We start from the raw sequence: 10,930 nt of genomic DNA on the forward strand, positions 1-10,930 counted from the left end.
GCGCACCTAATGGGTTTATTAACCAAATTAGCATGTACCCAATGTTCCTGTCTATTCTGCAAGATATTGACATTTTGACAACAAGCATGCAAAAGTAAGACAGATGGGGCAGACTTGGACTGAACTCCTTGCATTTTATTTTTCAGGCTATCTCATTCATCAAGCAACTCCACTTTGTGAAACATAAAATGATACATACAAAGTCATTACCAAATGTATTTATGACTGAAAACAACATTTTTCAAGAAAGGCAACCTGGCTTAAAACTTCTGAAAGTATTCCAAAGCAGATAAAACAGTAGACACCCACCAGGGATACAAAAAACTTAGTACAAATCCCACCTTTGATCAGCATGTCCTTAAATGAATTACTTCTGGAAAAAACAAAACAACAACAAAAAATGGGGCCATTCGAAGGGACGCTAAAGGACTTAAAAGGGCTCACGTTTACGTGAACTGGCCCTTAAACACAGAGAGTCCTTTTGTGAGCTTGTGGCAAATCAGTTTGAGGCCAGTTGACCTAGAACCAATTTGGGATGCAAGCACTTACCTCCCTACACGTGCAATCAGCGGGCACGGGGACAAGGACGGCCCTTGGGGGAAAGGCACGTCCCTCCTGAATATGACCTCAAAGAGTAAGGGCAAATTGTCAGCTTTTAACTCTTTATTATAAAGACGTATTTACATGGAACAACCTTTACAAACATAGCAAACAGTTAAGGGGACAGGTTTTTTAACTCAAAAGGCCTTAATATCTTTATATAAATTAGTATAAGAATCATACACAACCACTTTAAATAAGACAGCCCACCAGGCCCATTCACCCCTCTCTTCTCTTGCTATCTCCCCTCTTTCTCAGCCGCCGTCCTCTTCTCTCCTGTTCCCTGTGTGGCTGGGCACGCCAGGCTGGTAAGGCAGGAGACGCAGAAATCACAAAGAGGAAGGAGGCCCGGTCCCTGGTAGGGGTACCAGCAGGAGAAGAGGCACCAAGCAGCCCTCACTTCAAGCCCAAGGGGTGAGGACGATATGCCTGGCCCAGCTCCCCAGGGTGGGCTTTGAAGCGCAGCAGTAGTAGCAGCAGCAGCAGCAGCAACAGCATTAGCAGCAGCAGATGGGAAGGAAAGGCTTTGGGGAGGGGTGGATAGGCAATCTTGGGGTTACTATGGGCCTTGAGGGTCCTGACTCCCCCTGCCCTACAAATACGTGAGTATCAAGCTTCTGTCTTGTCTCTTCTCCCTCCTGGGAGCCCTCTGAGAAGAACATCTGCTCAGGTAAAAGATGAGGGTCTCCCTTCAGGGAAGGGCTGCAAAAGACCCCACCTATACATCCTCCCATCTCTCCTCCTTTTTTCCTTCTCTCCTTCCTTTCTTACCCCTTCTCATCCTCTGACACGTCCCCCAAATCCACAAGAACAAGGGTCCAGTCGACATAGGGGATCATGATAACCAGGGTCAGAGGCTCAATGGTAGATTCAGTGCCTGAGAACTCCAATTAAAGTAGCCTGAGCCTGAGCTTGTGGCTGGGACCTGGCCTGTGTGGTATATATGTCACCACTTATGGGGTCTTCCAGGCTGGGCTGCGAGGGGCAAGATCCATGCTCACACTGGGCAGTTCACAGCTGGCTTGCCTGTCCCTCCCTGTCCTTCCCAGCCACCCTCTGCACTAAACCCAACAGAAGGCACTTCATTTACTTTGAAAGGACATCATCAAGAGGAAAAAGGATATCATAAAGTGGGAGTTGGGGAGACCTGGTCCCCATTGAGACTCTGCAGTGGCTCTGAGCAGGTCACTCCCCTCTCCAGGGCCTCTGTTTGTGCAAGCTTTTGCATAAGGAAGCAAGTGATCTTCAAGGGTCCTTTGGACTCTGACTTTCTGTGGTTTTTATTTATTTATATTTTTATTTTATTTTATTTTATTTATTTATTTATTTATTTATTTGGCAAAAACAACTCTCCTGCTTTTACTCCCAGGCTCAGCAGTCTCCCCTTGGGACTTGGAGACTGAACTAGCTGCAACAGAGCAGAGGATGAGGATGGGAGAAGACGGTGACAAATTCTTCACGGGCCCCTCTTCTTTGCCTCTTCCTTGACAGGGCCAGAGAGAGCTGAGAAAGAGGCCCCGGCAGCTATTCTCCTCAGCCCTGCACCATGCCCACATTTCGGTGTCCCCAGTGCGCCTTCTCTGGATCCCAACACCCAATCCCTCTCAACCAAAGTCTCTTATTGAACATCTCTGTACTCCGTTCTACATGAGAAGTCCAATTGATAAGAAAGTGTGAATGTGTTTGGAAGGAATGAAGGAATCCCTTGAAGAAGGGAGTGTTCCTGTCCAGTTCCCAAGATAATGAGAAGAGGGAAGGGCCAAGTGAAGGCTAAGGCCAAGGATAGGGACTAGAACATGGAGCAGGCTGAGGAGAAGTGGGTCTCCAATGGCAGTCCAAGGAGTGGCCAGGAAGATGGGCCAAATGGATCCTTGTGAGAGAAACTGAGTCATCCAAATGAGGAGCAGGACCATGCCACTAGAGGAACTTGGTGGGTGAGAAGAGCTGGGACCATCAGCAGCTAGAACAGGTGCAAGACGTGAAAGTTCCAGAGAACAGAACGAATCTGTGGAGTAGAGAGAACGGCACCAGACGGGCGAGCACTTGGAGAGCCTTTCAATCCTAAGGAGACAAAATGACCAGAGAGAAGTCACAGACATATACTAGGTCAAGGGAACCCCCTAGGAAAAGAGAGGAAACAGAAGTCATGCCCACTCCACCCCTACTCCCAAGACACCAAGTTGACCCCCCTTGTTTCCGGCTGCAGTGGGAGGGGAAGCAGGCCAGGCCTCAGGGGCCCTGCTCTCTCTGGCCACCTTTCACTCGTCTCTGCTTCTCACAGCTCTGGACACTACCACCCAAGCTCTCCTGTCCCCTGCCTGACAGTCCCGAGGCTCTCTGCTGTCTTCCCATTCACCCCTGGCCCTGGTAAGTGTGCATACTGGATGTTTGTAGGCATGTCCTCCACACACCTCTCCAGCCAAAGCCTGCTAAGACTTCCAGAACTTCTCAATGGCACCAGCCTGTCTAATCCCAGGCAGAAGGGCGGAGGAAGACAAAAGTCAGCTCTTGGGAGGCAATCAGGAGATTGGCCCTAAGTGCTAAGCCTTTCTTTGGGCCACAGTCTCCTCTTCTATAAAATAGAGGAGTGAGATAAGCATTTTACTAGCTCCCAGGAAGCTCTGAGACCCTGCTGTGTTGTGTCTGTCCATCAATAGCAAGCTGTCCATACCCTTTAGTGCTACCAACTGACAAGGGGATCTAATACCTGTTTCAGAAAGGCATGGGGCCCTTATGGGAGAGACGGGGGCGCTGTCTGCGGAATTTCCTCCTGCCTCCCTGCCAGGGCCCTGGTCCAGTCCTCGAAGCTCTGGGCTGCACCAGGTAGCGCATGTTGCCTTCTTCTAGCCCTTCCCCATCTGGAGGCAGCATCAGTGGCACTGTGGAGAGGAGAGAATCCGGTTAGCCAGGAAGATGGATGATGGAGACAGCAAAGCAAGCCACGGTCCAAGGAATAGTGCAACTTCTCCACAAGGTGGCGCCCCTCATAATTTTCTTTTGACCCTGATAAAAGGATGTGCCATTTGTACAGTGCAAGCAGAACCACTTGTTTTTCCATTGAGGTCACTGATTTTATATTCTTTGGACAGTTATATCATGTACCTGACAGGCACAAACAAGCTCTTCCTTTGGAAATGTGATTAGGGGTGCACTCTACAGCATCAAGCCTATACTTGGCTGGGGTGCTCAGACAATGATCCCTATGGCACCCGTGAAGCTGGTGTACTTCAAACATTTCAGACATACAACATCACAATGATGCTCCTTCATGGACCCATGCCCAGATATCACCTTTATTGAATGGAATCATATTCCTTTTTTTTCTTGGCTGCAATATTTTAAAGCAAACACCAAATGCATGACTCCCTATGCTTACATCCTTGGATAGGCAGGGGTGACCCACTTCTGTGTGCTAAAGATCTCATCTGTCCTTCCTGGACACCTCATCCATAGTTAGGGATCTGTGAGGCTTTTCCTTGCTCCTGAGGCTTCCTTGTGGATGTGGCTGGGATATAGTTGACTCATCCTGCTTTGCACTGGGTTCTGTTCAGCCTGTGACCAGATTTAGAGGCTAATAATATGGCACAAGTGAATGAATGCATATGTACCAGGAGTGGGGTAGACTGTTGGGGTTGGCACCACTCCATCAATCTACCATTCTAGATCACACCTCCTATTCAAAATGTGATACAAATTCTTTCCACCTGGCTTCTGTTACACCTTTCCAGGCTCCTGTCTCCATCTGCCCACATCTGGCTTAGTGCAGAAGTCATTTGATGTCACTGAGCCATAATGGAATCCAAGTTGTGCATGGATGTTCTTGGGAAAGATGAGGGAGAAGGCACATTTGCCAGCTCTCACAACACCAAAAGTCCAGCCAGGAATGCTGAGCTAGTACCCAGAGACACCCTTGGACACTAGAAGCAGACAGTGTGCAGGAATGAGATGGTTCTGGGCAATAGGCAGATGAGTAGGATGCTTATGCAATGCCCAGTATGGGAGTGGCCTTCAGAAACACAGTAGTGCCTGAGGCCAATGATAATGAATACCAGCCTCTGTTTCCTTCACCATCAGATTTGCCTTCAGCTATATCCCTGTTCTCTGAGTCTCATTGCCATCCCCTAAGGAATTCCCACCACCAAGGAATTCCCACCGCTGGCTCAGTTTCCACATAGCATCCAGCTGGCTACCCCTCCTTCCCACAATCCTCCCTGCCTCCAACATCCCCATACTCTTCCTGGGCCCCTTAGTTCTTATAAGTCTTTCTCAGTTTGCATACAATTTCCAGGCATTTAGCATCCTCTTGGACCAAAAGTGGACGGGATTTGTCCTTGTGGCCCTCTTTGAGTAGACTTTAGGCCTGCTGTTCTTCCTCTCTATTCAGAGCCAGACAAGAACACTACACCTCCCCCCAAAACACACACACACACACACACACACACACACACACACACACACACCTTCTCTATCCCTACAACACCCCTTCCATTTTTGTCCAGGAAAAACCACCAGGCCCATTAGGACCCGGGGGTTTACAAAGGTTGACTTGCCACACTTCGGGGCTCAGGATTAAAGTGTGTCAAAATGTCAAGTGAGCCTCTCAACCTATGATTCATGAGATCTGAGATTAAGAAATAATGTTAGTGCATTGGAGAGAGAAGAATGATGATGAGGAGGGTCAGGGACTGCTTCCATTGCCCTCATCTAGAGCTGCCCTCCTGCTACCATCTGTGAAGGGGCTCGGGGGCACCACTGCTAGGTCCCCATCAGTTGATCTACCCGATGTCCTAAGTTTTAGGATCTCAAAGCTTACCCTGGGCCTTGAGGGTGATTCTTAGTGATGCTGATGAGAAGTCAGAACCACAGACACTTTTGAGGCAGGGAATGATAAGGACTGTGTCCAGCACATGGCCACACACAGGGGAAGGACCCTAGGGGCATGAAATAAGTGAGACCTTGGTTCTCATGCCCATGCCTTCAACTACTGGATTTGGAACAACGGTCCAGGCCATTGTATCCTAGAGGTATAGCAAGCATGGGTTAAATAGGTATGGATAGTGCCGGGAAGGAGAAAGTATCTCTCTCTCTCTCTCTCTCTCTCTCTCTCTCTCTCTCTCTCTCTCACACACACACACACACACACACACACACACACACACACACACACACACACCACCATGTCTTCATGGCCTCAGACTGTAAGTGTCTATGACAGTCAGAGAAGACTGGGGGAAGGGCCCTATAGGAAGGGAAGTCGAGAGCCAGGATGAGCAGCATGCTGAGAGTGGCTCGGACTCAGGCCAGGAAGATGTCTAGACTCTAGACCTGCAGAGAAGATCCACCCTGAGCTCAGCCAGGCCTGGGAAAGTGGCCACCCCAGAAGCCACTTGGCCTCTTCCATACTATTGGGTTGGAGCTCATTGTCCTCCCCATCACAGGAAGTCTGTGGGCTCCTCCTGCACTCCGATCCCATCACCCACTCATTTCCTACTTTTGCTGCAGAGTCTAGTCAGATAAGCTGATACCTGAAACCCCGGCTTTGTCCTGTGTGAAAGAACAAATTAGAGGCCGTTGATTCTCATCACTGCAGAGGTCCTGGCTGTACAAAATGCATTCCCCTTTAGAGACGGGGAATACCCCAATACACTTCAATATGCTCTTCCAACTCATTTTCTGCTTAAAAGGAAGCAGGAGCTATTTCCCAGAGAATCTCAAGCCAAGAGGATTGGAGCCCTTGTTCATAGGAGTGAGGCAACAGCATTTCCAAGCTGGGAATTGCAGCCAGGGGAAGAACAGGATTCGATTTTCATGCAACCTGAACTGCAACCCTGCTGAGACACGAAAAGGAGTCTGTGAAACTTTTCAGGAACATGCCGACCTCAGCAGGAATGGTGCAGCTCTCTTCTTGTTCAGGGTCTGGTCTGCATAGTGACTGCTTTAAAAACCCACCCCTAGGCTCTGGTAGAGATTCCACCAGTGACGCGCTCTGTCCACTGCTCTGGAGTAATGCTTGTGTCTCTGAGATATGAGACACTCTTCTTTGCCTGCACATCCACCTTCTCTGAGACTGTGCTGTCTTCCAGTGCCACCTTTGCTTGTCTGGATCAGGCTCTGGAAAGCCAGCCCTTCACTTGACTAGCCTTAGGACTTCACTGCTGACAGGCCTGGCTCAGGTTACAAGGATGCCTACCTAGAGTTTAGAACTGGGGCTGGAGTGGCGGCAATATCCTCCACAGTGGGAGGGTACAGTAAGCTGTCCTTACACTGCACGCTGGAGTAGAAGCTGCCAAGGGGGAGGAGAAAGAGAGAAAGCGGTGCTCAGAGACCAAGGGACACTTGGCCAGGACTCGGAAACTCTCAGACTCAGAAGAGCAAAGTGTATCCCAGGTCAGGAGGCAGTGAGGAGTCTGTGTAGTTGGAGGAGGGGAGAAGGCAGGTGAACATTCCAAGTCAGAATAGAAAGCGGAAGAGAAGAGGAAGCATGGTTTTTGAGCCTGAAACTTTGGGGATTCTAGCTGTGGAGAGTTCGTGCAAGTCTGTGCTAAGGACTCTACTTTCTAGACCAGGACACAGGAGAAGAATGCACATACCTGAAGCTCTGGCTGCTGGCTACCTCCAAGAAGGTGCCCTCCTTGGCTTGGGGAGTTGTCAAGAGGTGGGAAAATAGTGGGATTTTTAGAAATCACCAATGCTAGTCTTAAATAAAATGTAAGGGTGATGCTTATACCCACATTAGGGTGTGCAAAAGACAATGTAAAAGGAGGAGACAGAGCTAGAAGTTTCAGGGTCTGGACCAGAAACCCAAGGTGTTCCAGCAGCCTGCTTAACTTCCTTGAAATCAGGTCACTAGTAATACCTCAACAGCTGGACCCCGAAGGACTCAGAGTATCTCTCCTAATCTAAGTCTCCCTTATACCATCCTCTTACCCTCTGGGGAAGTAGTATGCAGCTCCAGGTGGTCCAGCCTCCTCTGGGGCACCCTTTCTGTACCCAATCATGTTCTCTAAAGGCACCACCTCGGACTATTTGCCTGAAGTCAAACTATGAAGGTGTGGTTGTCTTGCCAACCATGTTGGCTGTGTAAGCTCCAGGATGGAGGGCCAGGCTGCTGTGGTATCTTTATTCATACCTTCCTGCCATTGCCTGACTGGCAGGAGTTGCTGGGGAGAAAGTCTGCACCCTTCTCCCCAAGGAGGAGGCTGCCTGGTGCTAGGGTCTTGTAGGAGACCACTGGACAACTACCTAGAGGCAGGAGACATCAACCAGACCAATGTGCTTTCCTGAGAAGCCTGACAATATACTGAGCACATGGCAATGCCAAGAACAAAACACAGAAAGGAGGTGGCTACAAAGAGAGGCAGGCAGAGTTGGCCAGGACCCCAGAGGCTCCCGGGCAGCGGGCCATCCTCCTGTTCTGGAGGGGTTCAAACTAAGTAAGTTCCTGGGTTCTTCCTGTAGGAAAGCCCACTGTCCTGCTCGCTCTCTCTCTCTCTCTCTCTCTCTCTCTCTCTCTCTCTCTCTCTCTCCACTCTCACTTCCCTGTGACTCCAGCCCTGGCACTGGCAACTGTCCACCTGGTCTTGACCTTCCCTTTCTGCTGTGCCAGGCAGGCTGCAGTGACAGCCAGATCACAGGACTGGGGCAGCTGAAGGTGGGAGCTGGCAGCTTCAGGAAGCTCTGACGCACAGAGGACAGGCAGCCTGGGCAGGGGCTCCTGGGACACTGAAGACCTAAAGTAGGCAAGGGAGTTCCAGTGCCAAGAATTTCCAGGTGGAGGGTTGGTCCAGGTGGAAGTGAAGGGAATCCCCTTCCCTGAGTTGCATGGAGTACCTGTGTTTGCTGGTTTGGTACCTGGAGGGGGGTGCGATGACCAAAGTTATACCTGGGGCAAGAGTGGAGGATGAAGCCAGAATATAGAAGAAGCAAGTCTCTGGAGAGATGGAGTCTATGGGCCAGGTGTCCCGCAATGGAGCAGGGAACAAGATCACCCAGGACCTTGGGAGTACAGGAGGAGACCAGCCTGACCCTGTCCAGTCCAGATCTGCCTAAGTAGGCTGCCTCTGCTTACACAGGGGCTGGAAGGAGCAACAGCTGGGATCCGCTAGCCACTGCGGTCGCCCCCGCCCCCGCAGCGTGCTCCTGACTATGCAACAAGTGTCACGTCTACACGTTGGCACATCATCCCCAGCCGCTTGAGCCCCTGAACTTGCCAGCAGCCCCTGAACTCCAAGACCCAGAGACCTTCAACGTGGAGCGCTGACCACTCAGCTCAGGTCAGTCGCCTCCACTGATCCACGAGGGGAGCTGGACATGCCCCCATCCTTCTCCCCGGGACCACGTGGGGTTCAGGGTGCAGGACACAGGGTGCAAGTCTGTAGCCCTCATCGCCTTAAACTGCGAAGGGCATTCAGGAGGGGCCAAGTGGTGATGTACGAGATAATAGCGACCCCCGCACGGTCCGATGATGAAGCAGTAACTACATAGCCTGTCGCCCCCTGGCCTCGGATGCCCTGTCAATCGGCCTCCCAGTGTGGCTGGCGCGTGGCTGCTCCTGCAAGACTCGCGCCGGACTTCCAGGGAGGGGAGGCGGGAAGAGCGCGAGTGGGGCAGAGAGGGAGAAGAGCGCAAGCTGCAGCTCCAGAGAGCCCCGGAGGAAGCTCTAGCGGGAGGGCAAGCACTCACCTCCACACACAGAAGTCAAGGAGAGCCAGAGCAGCAGCAGCGCCTGCACGCAGAGTCGCAGATTCATGCTGCAACTCGGTCTGCAGCGGCCCTGAAGAGCCGAAGCTGGGCGGAGAGGCCGGGCACCCGGGACGCTGAGAAAGGCGCGAGCCGGGGCTGGCGCGCGCGGGCACGGAGTTCGCGTGGCTCCCGGACCACGGCAGGGTGCGCTCCCCAGCAGTGCCGCTCGCTGCTGGCCCCACGCCTGCTCGCCGCCGCCGCCTCTGCTCTGCAGCAGCCTCCTCTGCCTCCGCGGGGTAGCGCCGCGAAGCCGGCCTGGGTGGCTCTGGGACAGCGGCAAAAACTCTCCGAGTGGCTCGCTGTGCTTGCTCCGCTACTCGCAACTACACGTTGGTCCAGGCTGCTGGAGAGAATGCTTCCCGGCTCACTTCGGGGGCTGCATTTTGTAGCTTGTGGTTTGGCCGCGAGCCCACTTGGTCATGTGGTCATCGGGAGGGCTGGGGGTTGGGGGGGGGGAGGGAGAGCAGGAAGAGGGAGAGGGAGCGAGCCTCCCGCACCGCCCCCCTCCCGGCCCGCACGCTGCAGCCCTATCCAGGACGCGAGAGGGAACCCCGAGGTGGCCCCACAACAAAGGCTGAGCGACTGCTCCGGACAACCCACAACCGGTCCCCGGACAATGCCTGCCTGCCCGGGGTCCAGAGAGTTTGTAGGGACCTGAAAGATTTCAAACACAGGAAGCATTTGGATCAATGGAGGGGCACATTTAACCCTTTCTCACCTGGTTTCCTTAAGAGCTGTCAGGATACCTGGGCATTTGGAGGAGGACCCTATTTGGGATCCCCACAACACCCCAATCCATTTCTGACCCTGATCATGTTCTTTTTTTCCCCTTGTCGCTCTGTATTCTCAAGTAGGCGATTTACTCAAGATCTTCCCTGACTTCGCCTCCTTTCTCCTCTGCGTCTTCAACTGAATTAAATTGGAGGTGATTGCCTACCTTATTTCTCCTGCTGTCTCCTAGCGAGTACCCTCTACCTAGACTGGCCCCGTGAGTGAGCTCTTCATGCGCGCAGCAAAACCTCAAAATCCCACCGAATCTAAAGGCGTCCTTCTGTCTCTGTACCCCCGTGGAGATGCTGCCTCCTGGTTCACTGTTGGGAGACATTCTGCAGGTTCTGCCATGTTCCCGTTCTTGTTACTTGGAACTGTCCTGTCCGCTACCTAGTTTTGTTTCATTGTGGGGAGGGGCCTCCCAGCTCCTTCCAAACTCAGCTGGATTTCTTTAACATTCAACTGGGATTCCCCATTATAAGAGGGCCCTGGGGTCGTTTGTCTTTCTACTCTGGACTCACAGCTTCTTTTACAACCTGGGGGTTCCCAAAGAAATGCACCTCTTCTTTCTTCAGACTGGGAATCCCCTAAGACAGGACCCTATGGTCCCAATCTTCTGCATCTCTCCAAACTCCCCAATATCATTCTCTGCACATAGGTGGCACTCAACACATGTTAAAAGACTGAATCAAAAGGTGTTTCCACCTTGCATCGAGCCAGGCAGTTTGTTCCGAATGTACATACAAATGTATGTCTCTATGAACCACAGAGGATGCGAAAATCCATGGTATATACTATGAAATGTCTTTGAAATGTT

At 51.7% G+C, this 10,930-nt stretch overlaps 1 protein-coding gene across 1 annotated transcript; it reads right to left on the reverse strand.

Annotated features, from left to right (window-relative positions):
• Positions 1-648: 648 nt before the first annotated feature.
• Apln (apelin) lies at positions 649-9,654 on the reverse strand. Its single transcript, XM_036175411.1, has 3 exons — positions 9,283-9,654; positions 3,308-3,479; positions 649-2,661 (listed from the first exon to the last, which is right to left on the reverse strand). The coding sequence occupies exons 1-2, from the start codon at positions 9,347-9,349 to the stop codon at positions 3,313-3,315; spliced, it is 234 nt and encodes a 77-aa protein (XP_036031304.1). The 5' UTR covers positions 9,350-9,654; the 3' UTR covers positions 649-2,661; positions 3,308-3,312.
• Positions 9,655-10,930: the final 1,276 nt, after the last annotated feature.

Source organism: Onychomys torridus, chromosome X (genome assembly GCF_903995425.1).
Source record: "Onychomys torridus chromosome X, mOncTor1.1, whole genome shotgun sequence".
Taxonomy (NCBI): domain Eukaryota; kingdom Metazoa; phylum Chordata; class Mammalia; order Rodentia; family Cricetidae; genus Onychomys; species Onychomys torridus.

Coding starts and splice junctions, on each gene's coding strand:
- Apln (XM_036175411.1), bottom strand. CDS start 9,349: ATGAATCTGCGACTCTGCGTGCAGGCGCTGCTGCTGCTCTGGCTCTCC. Junction 3,480..9,282: donor CTTGACTTCTGTGTGTGGAG/GTGAGTGCTTGC, acceptor TCCTCTCCACAG/TGCCACTGATGCTGCCTCCA.